The sequence below is a fragment of the Hydractinia symbiolongicarpus genome, chromosome 11, assembly GCF_029227915.1.
Source record: "Hydractinia symbiolongicarpus strain clone_291-10 chromosome 11, HSymV2.1, whole genome shotgun sequence".
NCBI lineage: Eukaryota > Metazoa > Cnidaria > Hydrozoa > Anthoathecata > Hydractiniidae > Hydractinia > Hydractinia symbiolongicarpus.
Genome location: NC_079885.1, coordinates 5,938,995 through 5,951,912, shown reverse-complemented (window position 1 = coordinate 5,951,912; position 12,918 = coordinate 5,938,995). Strand labels below are relative to the sequence as shown.

At 31.6% G+C, this 12,918-nt stretch overlaps 1 protein-coding gene across 1 annotated transcript; it reads left to right on the top strand.

Moving 5' to 3' along the window:
• The first annotated feature begins 111 nt into the window (after positions 1 to 111).
• Positions 112 to 12,885, top strand: LOC130614796 (cyclin-D1-binding protein 1 homolog). Its single transcript, XM_057436256.1, has 13 exons — positions 112 to 178; positions 5,712 to 5,787; positions 6,649 to 6,696; positions 6,977 to 7,056; positions 8,118 to 8,199; positions 8,840 to 8,936; positions 9,379 to 9,449; positions 10,008 to 10,084; positions 10,286 to 10,405; positions 10,507 to 10,616; positions 10,898 to 10,958; positions 11,119 to 11,165; positions 12,359 to 12,885. Exons 2-13 carry the CDS (start codon positions 5,724 to 5,726, stop codon positions 12,462 to 12,464), a joined length of 963 nt encoding a protein of 320 aa, XP_057292239.1. The 5' UTR covers positions 112 to 178; positions 5,712 to 5,723; the 3' UTR covers positions 12,465 to 12,885.
• Positions 12,886 to 12,918: the final 33 nt, after the last annotated feature.

The window sequence follows — 12,918 nt, the reverse complement described above, 5'->3', positions numbered from 1 at the left end:
CGGCTCCGAAGACGGGTTTCCATTTAAACAAATTTGTCGAATCTATCTACAAAAAAAGGAGAAAGTAACCAACTTCGATCGGATTCGACCAATTAAAGATAGGTGGAAACCAGCGTTTAATCTCAGGCGAGCCTGGTGTAATCGAGTCGTGGAAGAAGGAGAGGGAGAGAGAAATGGGGTAAAGTAAAGTTCTGTTTCATTTGCTATTTCTGATTTGCTACAAGTCTTGGTTTTCTTTGCATTTAATTTAGCTATGATAGGTAGATAGTGCACAAATATCGAGGGATATACCCTAGTATTTCCAGGGAGAAGCCATGGCTTAGATTAGATGGGGAGTCCAGAGTATTTAATGCTCATTTTGAGCTGCAGACCTTGCTCTACTAGACAACTCCTGGAAACATCCAACGGTCCACACACTGCCTGTTTAGTTTGTATTTGTCCTTCTTTTTAGGGTGGCCGGCACCTCTGCTTAAGCTAAGATACAACAATAGCTGTGACACCTTAATAATACGATTTATAACATTGTAATTTTACTAATGCTGGGCTGCCTTCGTCAGTCTTCGTTTTGTGGTGTGTGCGTGCTCGTGAGATCAATTTTACACAAGTAGTTTTAAAAAAGAGAGAAAGTCAACAAGTACAAGTTGTAAAAAATAGAGAAAGGAACCAACAAGAAGATGTAAAAAAGAGAGAAATGAAACAATGAGAAGTTGTAAAAAAAAGAGAGAAACGAAAACAAGTTTGTAAAAAAGAGATAAAGGAAACAACGAAAAGTTAGAAACAACCAACAGTTGTAAAAAAATTGCAAGAAGGAAAAAAATTGCGAGTAGGTAGCAACAGGAAGTTGTTGAAAACAAATATAATATTAGGATACGTGTAAGGGAGAGTGTTATTAAATTGGGTACACATGCACGAGAGTTTTGTTTATTTATGCTTGCACAGCATCCTCACCCCTGTTCGCCAAATATTCCTTTATATTAACATCGTTGTTAAATGAAATACATTTGTCTTTCTAATACTGTGTTTTTTCTGGAAACATTGGCAATTAATTGATAAATAAATTTACTTATTACTTACTTACGTCTCCCCAATTTCCATCACATGGGCTTATGTTAACCTATGGTAAGCTTCACTTGCCTATGTTGAATCACCTTCAAGGGAATCGAACCCTGGTCTCCTGCAAAAAGTGAGAGAGTTATAACCACTAAACTAATGGCCACTATAATTTAGATTGCGTGGGATTGGAATGGTTTGTCCTGGTAAACTATTAACAACCAATAGGTTTTAACTTAGTAATCTAAGTAATGTAGTTATGTACCCTACGCTAACTGGTGACTGTAATATCTTTAAAGTTACTCCTTTAAAACTTACCTTCCACATTAAAACAATCTCAGAACACTCATATAACATTAGTATCTAAGAAAAATATTTCATTTTATATGATTTACATTTATGAGTGAGTACTGAGATAAAACAATAAAGGCTAAACAAAGCTCCTCATGCAAGTATAGCTTTATTTAACCTTGTTGTTAAAGAATGCATGCATGCATGTAAATGTAATGGATGTGGCTAGTGTACTTTAAGCTCAGAATTGAAAAGAGGCCTGTATAATGATATGTTAAGAAATTGACAGGATATTTTTTAGGACATGGCTGGTGCACCCAGTATCAGTTCTCTAAGCTCAAAGACACTTAAGTCATCATCATCATTCTAGGCTTAACGTCCGTTTTCCATGCTAGCCTGGGTTGGACGGGGTATATTAATGACCCTCTTCCAATCTGATCTAGACTGTGTTAGACCTAAACTCAACTTCCTCTGTATCAAGTCTGTCCTCATAACCTCCTGCCAAGTCTTTCTCGGTCTACCTCTGGGCGTTGCCCCAGGAACTATCAAGTCTCTACACTTTCTTACCCAATTATCCTCCTCCATTCTTTCCAAGTGCCCCAGCCAATTCAATCTTCTTATCTGGAAAACATCTTTAATTCTACGGAGACTTAGCTTGCTTCTTAGCTCATCTGAAGTCTTTCTGTCTCTCAGACTGGCGTTACACATCCACCTAACCATTCTCATATCATTCCTTTCTAAACAGAAATAAAGTGCTGGTAAATTTAAAAATGTCATGTGCAAAACAATGTTCACCAATCCATTGTAGTGTACACTAACTAACACTTATTATAGTGTAAACAATTTTTTTTTTAAAAAAAAATTCTGCTTCGATTACTATTATTGCATACATTCAAAAACTAGAAAACATCAGGATTCCTCATGACGTCAAAAGAGCTGAAAATACAGGTCGCAGCATGAAAACTGAAGAGAGATTTCAAAATGAATTTTTTTAAGGGATTTTTATTTAAACTGCACTTTCCTTAACAGGTTTAAAATTGCTAATGACAGAAAATGTCAACATTTGCTATTACTCAAATATGACATCATAATTTATGCCACATTTTTAAATTTAAAATTCTGGAAATGTGAATATCTTGAGAACAAAAAGAGTTTATAAAATCAAAAAACTTGTTAACCAACTTTTTTAAGCTCTATAATATAAGTCCAACATCATTTTTTACCCTGGGTTTCCTTTAAGCACTTGGGATACTTAAGCACTTGGGATACTTAATATAAGCAGCCTTCAGGAATTAAGTTACTGCATATTTTTACACAGAACTTATATTAATATGCTTACAATAGCAGGAACACATTTTAAAATTTTTCAAAAGTCTTTTGTATCGACAGGACAATGCTAAAGTCATCAAAGTTTATTTCCTTAACCTTTTGCTTCCCTAATCAAGTGCCAATACCCCAGTAAAAATAATAAACATACCTTAATTAATTTAACTGAAAAATCAAACATGCTATGCAAATATGGTATTTATGTAACCATTTTGCTCTTGGATTTGGATTTTTTTTTCAAATTTAGACTATTTTTAAGCAAGCAAAGAAAAACCAGAAGAAAAATATTAACGTCATTACAATGAACATGTCATTACAATGAACAGTGGCGCCGTAGATTAGTGGGTGGCGCCGTAGATTAGTGGTTATAGCTCTCGTACTTTGTGCGGGAGACTGGGGTTCGATTCCTCTTGACGGCGATTCAACATGGGCGAGTGAATGTTACCATAGCCCCGGGTTAACCCAAGCCATGTGAGGGAAATTGGGAAGATGGCACACTGTGTGGGCCGTTGGATGTTGCCGGGAGTTGTCTAGTAGAGCGCGGGCTCTAATTGGGTCTGCGTAGCTCAAAATGAGCATTAAATACTCTAGGACTCTCCATCTACGCCATGGCCCCTCCTGGAAATAATAGACAGGGTATATCCCTCAATATTTGTGAGGCTAGCCATGTAAAATATGCACATCTATCTATCTATCTAACATAAAAATTGCAGGAAATCATTAAGCTTTGTTCACAAACTTTGGTGAAAGAAAACATTTTGTTGAGTGTTTTGGATATATGTCAGCCAAAAGTTTACGCAATTTTTTGTTTTTTCTTCAACAATGATGGAACAGATGGCTCCTTTTCTATTGACAAAATGATAGATGGTTTGAAAGTAACCCTTCAAGATTATCCTGAAGTGTGTGGTAGCATTGAATATACTACCAGTAGTGGAGTCCTAAATCTTGATGATCATAGAGTAAAATTAACAAAGTCAAAGGCCAATTTTTCTTTCAAAGATGTTGAAGCTGTTGATTTTAAAATTAAGAAATTACCAGAAAGAGATGTCTTTCTTCCTGAGCTTCAAGAATTTTTGTTAACAAAAGATGCATTCTTCTTATTGCATAAATTATTTCGCTTATTGACGACTCGCTTATGTTGGTGGTAAGCTTTCACCATGTTCTCTTAGATGCACATGGTATATTTCGTTTCATGAATGCGTAGGCTTCTGCCACAAAACATGGCCATGTTGGCATATATTCTAATGATACTGACCGATCATTATTGGTAGGGAATGGTGAAAAACCTACCTGTATGCTTGATTGAGGATATATCTCTTTGTCTGGCCTTCCTCCTCAAATGCCCTTTTTAGGTGAAATGTCTAAATACGAGTTTTTCACTTCTTTTGCAAAGGATGGGTTACGTTTTCAGTATTGTCTTACAGCTGAAGAAATGACTGAATTTTTAATGGATGACTATGTAAAGGATACTATAAATATTGTACATGAAATGTAAAAATGCTTTGATAGAGTATAGTTCGCTTCATAGTTATTCTAAACATGAAAAAAATGATTTGTTTCGATAAGTGTTAACTTTGGTAGAGTGTTTGCTCCAAAGAGAGAATTGTGGGTTCAAACCCTAACGTAGTCATGCTAGAGACTATAAAAATTCGGAATCGTTTTTTTGCTTGGCATTGTGTACAAGGATGGGATTGATATTTATAGGTTGTCTAGTTGAGTAAATGATGTGGCTTTTGTAGCCTAGATGAGAGCCTAAATGCTTTAAGAATTCCTTGGCAAGACCCTCATTAAAAAGCTAATTAAGTGCATAATCAAGGATTAAATTTGCAGCTTTAAAAATAGCACTTCATAACTTTTATGAAAAAAAAATTGTGATTTAGTATGTGGTGCTGTAGCTGCAGAAAAAATTTCAAGATTGGAGTATCAGAGAACATTGAATTTAATTTGTAGTCTAGTTTGAAGAAAAAGATGTACTACAAATGTTTACCTGTTTGCTGGACACAAATACAACAGTTTGCTCATTATTTTTTAGCATGCTTTTCTTGTTTGTATGCCAATAAATCACTCGCCTTTGAGATGTGATTTAAATATAAAATTGTTTTGACACTTTTTGGGGTTCATGTGTCTTTTTCGACAAGATTTTGTCTTGCTTGCCATAAAATTGTTTTAAGACGGTTTCCAACTTAATTTGAATTATTGTTATGAACTTTTCTAATACACTGATAAACATTATGCTGACAAACATCAAGTTAGGCAGAAGAACATAAATTTTCATCGATACAAAAAGACTTTTTTGAAAATGAGGTCGTAGCCCTTTTCCCGTATCATCCTTTCCTTGGATAGGGTTGCGGTCTTTAGTCCATTGTATTGTGTACAACTTAAAACACTTATCATGATGAATGATTGGAGAGTTATTGCAGTTTAAGGGTTTTTCGATTACATCATTAACATGTCTGTTCCAAATCAGGTGATGTGAACCAGCTTTAAGAAGTCCCTAGTCAACCACGCAGAAAATAACTTCAGTATTTCCACCGTTTTAAATTATTTGCCTCAAAATTATATGCCCAATACAATGGCTTTGTTAATTTTTTGATTCCAACCTGCCCTATTTATGTGATTAAGTAATGTTAAGATAGTAACTTGCTGTTTAACAAAATGAGTGGTAAGCATTGCACACAGATTTAGTTTATTAATATAAGAGATATAGAGTATTTTAGCTTTGTGAGATCTGATTTTAATGATTTCCTAGCATTATTTAACTTGGGTATGATTCTTATTTGATTGTTGTAACTAAATAAAGAAATATATTTTTATGTAAATTGAGTCCTTTTTAGATAACTTTCAAGAATTTTAATTTTTAAGAAGTAGAAAAGACTAATTTATATATGCCAATTTATATTTGTGAAAATTATGTTGCTAATACATGTTAATTATTTATTTGACCAAAAAAAATTTTTTCTGCCAAACTACTTTATAATCAGCATAAAATCCATGTTATCTTTGCACCTTCAATCATGTTGTTTCCTAATTCTTATATGCCTTAGTAAAAAACAAAAATGTCATCTGTAACACAGACGCTGATAAAAGACTTGAAAAATATGGCATCCAAACTGTCTCCAAGTAAGTCAAAAAAGTCAATTATTTCAAAACTTAAAAACATGTTAAAAAATTCCTATTCTTTTTTTAGAAAATTATATTTGCTATTTTGATTTACCTACAATCTTCCATGAAATACATTGAGACAAGGTGGCAAATTTCAAAGTTTGTCCCACAAGTAGGGTATAGGTTATTCCTATGCTCGATTTATTCAATTTGAGTTTGTCAATTTTAAGGTGGATTAGAACCTATATGATCTTAGGTTATTTGGTTAGATCCGAACATCTAAAATTTGAGAATTGTTGCTGATGTTGGCATTGGCATTTTTCTTTAATCCAAGGCATTTGTAGACTCTGGCATGGATTATTATGCAAATCAGACATACCAGAAAGTTGGACAAGTGCAATTTAAATGCCTACTCTTCTAAAAAGATTGGACTTTAAAAGCCATGGCCAGTAGGTTGGCAAGAACTGGCAAGTTGATGCTTTTTAAAGTGGCTGAAAATTACCGTTCCTTCAATATATTGTAAAGAGTTGTAGTTTCCCCAACTGTTATGTTGATAATTACAATTCACTACTATTTTTACAATTAATTCAACCCGTTTGAGGTTGTAGGCACTGCATTAGGAGCTCTCACTACAGTGACCAGGCCATTTCAATGGAAGTTGCAACCCTTTTTTCCAATTTTCCGTAAGACTTTATTTTAAACTAAATCAGCTTTTATCAGTGATTCAAGCTGGCAGTAGTGGCATTAACATGGACAGTATTTGATCTTTGGTTCCTGAGCACTATGCTCTACCATTAAGCCACTAACCATTAAGTTTTAACTCTTAAGGAATGTGTGTAACTAAACACAATGTTGAAAATGATTTTTAATTTTATTTAGGAGAGATAGCTGAAAACTATCAGAAAGAAGCTCATTGGCAAAAGATGGGTAGGTTTTTTTAGTTAATGGCCAATGTTGTGTAATATTGCAACGTTTAGTTGTTTTAATGTTGTAGCATTTAGTTATTTCCTGTTGTAATGTGTAGTTGTTTCATGTTGTTATGTTTAATGTTGGAACGTTCACTTTTTAATGTTGTAATGTTTAGTTGTTTAATGTTGGAATGTTCAGTTGTTTAATGTTGGAATGTGTGTTGTAATTCTTACTTGGTTGATTTTTAATTTGAATGTCACATCTGAAATGCTTATTTATTACAATTATTTTATTATAGATTTATCCTGTGAGGCTGTTTCCAAAGAGTGTACGAAACTAGCTGTTGCATTTTCTAAACCACCCATGCCAACAGATAAGGCATGTGTTACTTTTTCCTTTATTTGTTTTAATATTTAGATATGTCATGAATGGAAAAAAAAAAGATGAAGGGCAGATACCAATTTTCTGTGCTTATTGAAATGTAGCTTCTTGTGTTTACTGCTATTTTTAAAATAAAACTTTGGATTTTTACAAATGCATCTGTGTTAACAACACTTTAAGAAAGTCTTTATAATGCATCATTAACACTTAAACAGTACTTCATAGATATACATTAGGGGCAGTATTTAGACTGTAGGCATTGAAACTGTGCCCAGTTCTCACATGACATTAATATTATATTCAAACATAGATTATTTAACTATGGTTTGTTCTACCACAACAATACAATGTCTTTCATTTCATTAAAATACTAAAGCAAAAGCGAAGCTTTATTAGCAAACACTAAGATTTATCATATGGATACTGGCTAGATTTTATGTTGTGCATGTGAAGTACAAAGTCCCAATCGAGATTGAAAAATTGATGGTCTGTTTAAATACCAAACTGCCAGAGCAAAACCCCCAAAAGGAATAATTACATTAACGATCGCCGCCATTATCGAACAAAAACCAACCGAAGTACTGAATAAAGATTCACTCACTTCTTCGTCCTCTTAGAGTGTATTAAATTTATTGCTAGGTTTGAGTGATGAAGAAAAAAAGCTAAACTCCAGTAGAACAACATCCTTTACAACAAATAATTTTCAAGAACTTAAAGGGGAACTACACGCAAAAAATATTTTTTGATATATTGTTACCACTACAATAACAAAATGAATTCAACTAGTTTTACTGTTTTATATGACTTCCAAGTGCCAAGAATATGAACCCAATCACCCCAAAATACGGCTAGAAATTCCGACCCCCTTTCTTTAAAGATCTTTGATCTTTAAAGAAAGGACATTAAATGTGTTTATTTGACCCTATAAATTTTTCTGTTGTGAAAAAAATACCTGTAGTTTATCAGAAACATTGAATTATTCTTGTGCATTATTTTGCTGTGGTGCTAAATCTGACCATTGGATGTAAATTGATTAACTAAATCATGTTGTTCTGTAGGATACAGAACTGTTAGTAAGAGATGTCGCTCAAGCAATAGATGTGTTGGTTGCTTGGTATAAAGCTTTCCCACTTTCAGAAGGTTAGTTATATTGTTTACGCAAGTTGTGTAATTATAATTTTATTTTAATAGTTTTTAATAATAATTTTTATAATATTATAATGTGTGGAGTACGACCTTCACATTATATGCAGATAATAACATAAACAACTATGGCTCTGTTTAAAAATCGCATTTTCTGTTAAGGGCTGGTCATAAAAATATTTAAAAAAATATAAAATGGATATGCAACCACGTTTCAAGTTCTATGTCAGTCGGTGGATGGCGTTGACATACACTCATCCCCCTCAGGTGGCAAGGTGCAACCCCATAAAGTTTATGTAGACAATAGTGGCATTGTCAATATCATTTCAATACTGTTAAAATATACTGTATTGAATGTTTAATTTTTGCATTTAATGTTTTTCTTCAAAGTGTAAGAAGAGTTCAGAGTAGGGTACAGCACTCTTACTAATTATAGGCGTTTTTGATCAGGTGTTACATCCTGTTATAGGTTATAGAGTAAAAGTATGTTGCTTGTATTGTATACACTTACCTAGATATCATTAGCCTGTTTCAAACCAAATTACATTGTGATATTAGGAAGCATTTTTCCTCAAATTTCTTGTCTTTATTAAAATTAATTCTTACTATGCTATTTATGAAACTGTATGTTTTGCAGGGAAAGTTATCAACAATGTGCTACAAAAATGTGTAAATGCGATCATTTACGCAGTTTGTGAATTTCTTGAATCGGTGGAGAACAACAAGTGTTCAGGGTATGTTTAGATTTGACTTACGCTGTTTGTTGTTAATAGTTTATTCATTTTTAAACAAATGCATCTCTTTGTAGGTTTTTTATTAAGACAAAATTGTTAGTAAGTCATTTCATGCCTTAAGAAAAAATCCAGGAACTGTTACAGTCAATCACAATTTTTTTTCTGAAAGGTGGTTCAGCTTTATAACAGTTACAGATGCTTGTTAAGACTTAGAAAATAACCTTCAAACGAAAAACAATTTAACTTGTGAGTATCACTATGAATTTACTGCAACTAAAATATGTAAGCATCTTTATCTAGTGGTTAAAGATAAATGATGATGGAAAAATTGAGATGATCGTAGAATACATTTTTTATGGATTTTATTACATATAAAATAGCTTGCTTAGAGAAGTACACAAAGATTTTATAATTGTTTAACAATTGTGTTTGTTTTTTCCAGTTGTAAGGAACGTTTAACATCAACTGGTACCGTTTGGGAATGTTGTGATAAATTTAAAACATTACCACAAGGTTTGCAGTTGCGAAGTTTTTTTTATTTATTTATTAAACTTATTATTTGTTATAATTATCTGTTTATCAATTTTTGTATTATCGAGAGAAAAATCTAAACTTTATTTAAAGTGATAAAATTTTGACAAATTATTTTTAAGAAAAAAATAGACACCGATTGAGAGCTCAGTATGTCCAGATGGTAAAATTTTAGTTTGGTCTCCATATTTATAAAGTAGCGTTAGCATAAAACATATCAAGCAAAAATTGTTTTTGAGATATTAAGATCAAAACTTTGTAAACAAATTAAATTTTAGTGAAAAGAACTGAGAAAGAAATGTTTTTTTATTTTATAATTTTATTTTTTTTCATATTTTTCTTGTTAAAAATTTATATTTTTTATTTAAAATAAATATTCTCTGAATTATAAGCTTTCCAATGATATAAACATAAAAATATTGACAAAAATAATAACTTAGGTGTTTCTCTTTTTGTTTAAATTCTCTTACAAGGAAGCAAGTGTTAGGCATGTGTGCATTGATAGTGATAAAATCTTACTTGTGTATGTTGTCTCTTTAGACAATACAACTGCTGCTGTCAGTGAAATCAATGTTTGTTATAAACTGGTTTCCGATGCCATGACTGAAGTAGAAGAGGTAGAATATTCAGTTTTTAATCGTAATTGTGTTGCGTTTGTATAGCTTAGACCTTCTTCTTTTCCAAGAAATAAATAAATTTAACCATTGTGGGAACACCATTCCACTGCTCTTTTATTTTGGCTACTTAACAACGCATTCCTCCTAGGAACATGGTAGGGATATCAACTATAACTATTATCCTTGTAGATCCACTTTTAGACTGTAAAAGAACATGATGAACACATTCTAAACAGCATTGATGACATGGCTGATGAAGAAGATGAAAACTGGAGTGCGTCAGATCGAGCATTAGTAAAACCTTGTATTGGAATGTTGATGGTGAGTTTGAAAGAAAGATAAAAACATTGTTTTCTTCAAATTTAATTTTTCCATGTTATTAATGTTGTTTACATATTTTTTTTAACAATCTTGTTCTGTAGGCATCAAGGGGCTTGCTGAAAAAATCAAAGTCGTTACTTAACAAAAATTCAAATATTAGTAACACAGAAGTAGACATGTTAATTGATGTCATCTCGGGTGTTAGCCCCAGGTTTGTTTGTGCATGCTATTGTTCTTTTTAATACTATAAGATCCTTGTTGTTTTTAATTCGTGGTGCAAAATCTTTAATTTTAAAAGTTCTTGTTACTTAAAATCGTGAAGGTACTGTATCTAGGAAGCAAATGTGAAAACATAATTTTGTCATGATTACGTTCTTGTTCTTGAAGCAACTTATTAAAAAATGCAAAGTTTTTAGTGCAAATTACTTGCTTATATTAGAAGGTTTACAATGGGATTATTTTATTAAAATTGTATACCTTCTGTCTTCTTAGCGTTGATGATTTCGTCATGTCGTTATATCCACCATTAATTCAAACAAACTTAATGGACAGAGTGAGTACCTGCTTCAACTGATCTATATATGTATTTAATTTTTTGAAACTTAATTAGCCTTTATAAATATTTAAAATATATTTAAATAATACTTAAATATATTTAAATATTACTTAAATAATGAAATATGTTTAAATATATATTTTTCTTGTACCTTTAGGCTTTCGAACTCAAAACATGCGTTGTCAAAACAATTAATTTTATCAGGTACACTCTTCTGTTGTATGCAGCCTTCTTAATCTAAATAATATATGAAATATATAACAAACGGTTTTATTAATAAAAAAAAAACTACTCCAAAAATTTAGTTGTATCTTTATACATACTCAGTTATAAGTTTCTGAGTTTGTGTAATGTTTTTGGTAATATGTGTTTAAAAGCATTCTTGGTATGTTACATTTGCACAAAAAGGTGCGACCCTTGGGTCTAAAATGACAAATAATGTTAAAAAAATCAACCAAACCACTATACAGTATTTAGTCAATATGACATGGAAAGATGAATCATGACATAATTAATTTCTACTGACTAATGCCTCCAATAACAACACATGATTTTCTCAGAATCAACACGAAAAGTTTTTAAAATCCAATTTTTGGAAATTTTGTTGGACTGTATCTGGGCTGTATCCTGATTTTCAATTATCATAAATTTATATATTAAATATTTCTGAAGCAAGTAATAATGCATCTGAAATACAGGTATAGAAATAAAGTGTTTGAAGTAAATATAAAACAATAAATAAATTTTGGAAAGAAAAACAAGTGAAATTAGAAAGACTTGAATATTTATGTTAAGGTAGAGAATATAAGATACAGCAGATAGTCAATCAGATTAATGTTGAAACTCTGCAATTTTCAAAACAAATGCAGACGTGTTAACAAAAATTGTTGATGTAGTAATTCAACCAAAAACTTTTTCATTTTCTCTGTTAATTTAACTGTTGTTCAAGTATGGGAGCATGCGCTCATGAAAGAAAAAATAAACTGCCAGTGTAAAACATAAGTTTGCCAAATTAAAGCAAGAAAATAGCATTTTACACAAACATTTTTGTTAAGTGAACTGGTTCAGTCTTAGCATATTTCTACATAGCTTTTTTTAATTTTAACTGGCAAGTAGAATGCATTCCTCCTTTTTTTGTACTTGAAATGTTTCACTCAAAATTTGCGTACAAAAAGTTATTGTATCACCCTAGCACCTAAGCCCAATTTAATCTTGAATTTTTCGGCTTCGATAAAATAGAAAAAGTTTAAACATTTTCCTAAATTAAAATTGAAATATATGGAAGATTTATGATGCAAATATTTTTTGCATTTTTGTTTTGTTTGTTCGGTTTTGCTGTTTTTATATTTTCACAATGCCAGTTTATTAGTAATGACGTATATTTTTCCCCCTTTTAGATCATTACCAAGTTTCAACACAGAAGAACACTCATGGTCAGATTTTGTCGAGAAAGCTGTACATCATAACTTTACCATTTTGAGTTCCCTAATATCTACAATATAGTTACTATTGTTTTTCTATTTAGTAAAATACTGTGCTTTGGCCTTTAAAATTCAATTGATGATGTTGTCCTAGAGCTTACCTTCTAAGTTGTTTCATACGAAAGAGCTTTAAAAGTTGTGTTTGAATCTTTTTACCTTTTGTTAAAATTCTTATTTGCTCTGAGATATAGGCCTTGAAAGTTCAGCTAGTAATGAAGAATAAAGAATAATGAAATTTGCTGGTATGAATAATAATCAAGATAACAAAATAATAGTTCATCTTAAATATATATATATGGGTTGGTAAAAACATATTTATTGGTAAACACCTACCTTGATAAACCCTTAGAACAGTATTTATATCAAGTACATGACATTGTGCATTAATTAGCATAATCAGAATGTCAAAAATTGAAAAAATAAAAAATAAAAGGAGTCATAGACATCTTGTCAAGTTTTTTATATGAATCCAACTT

Excerpts from the sequence above, each read along its gene's own strand:
- LOC130614796 (XM_057436256.1), top strand. The coding sequence starts at position 5,724 with ATGTCATCTGTAACACAGACGCTGATAAAAGACTTGAAAAATATGGCA. Across the intron at positions 10,406-10,506 it reads CTTGTATTGGAATGTTGATG|GCATCAAGGGGCTTGCTGAA; the intron begins GTGAGTTTGAAA and ends CTTGTTCTGTAG. Across the intron at positions 11,166-12,358 it reads AAAACAATTAATTTTATCAG|ATCATTACCAAGTTTCAACA; the intron begins GTACACTCTTCT and ends TCCCCCTTTTAG.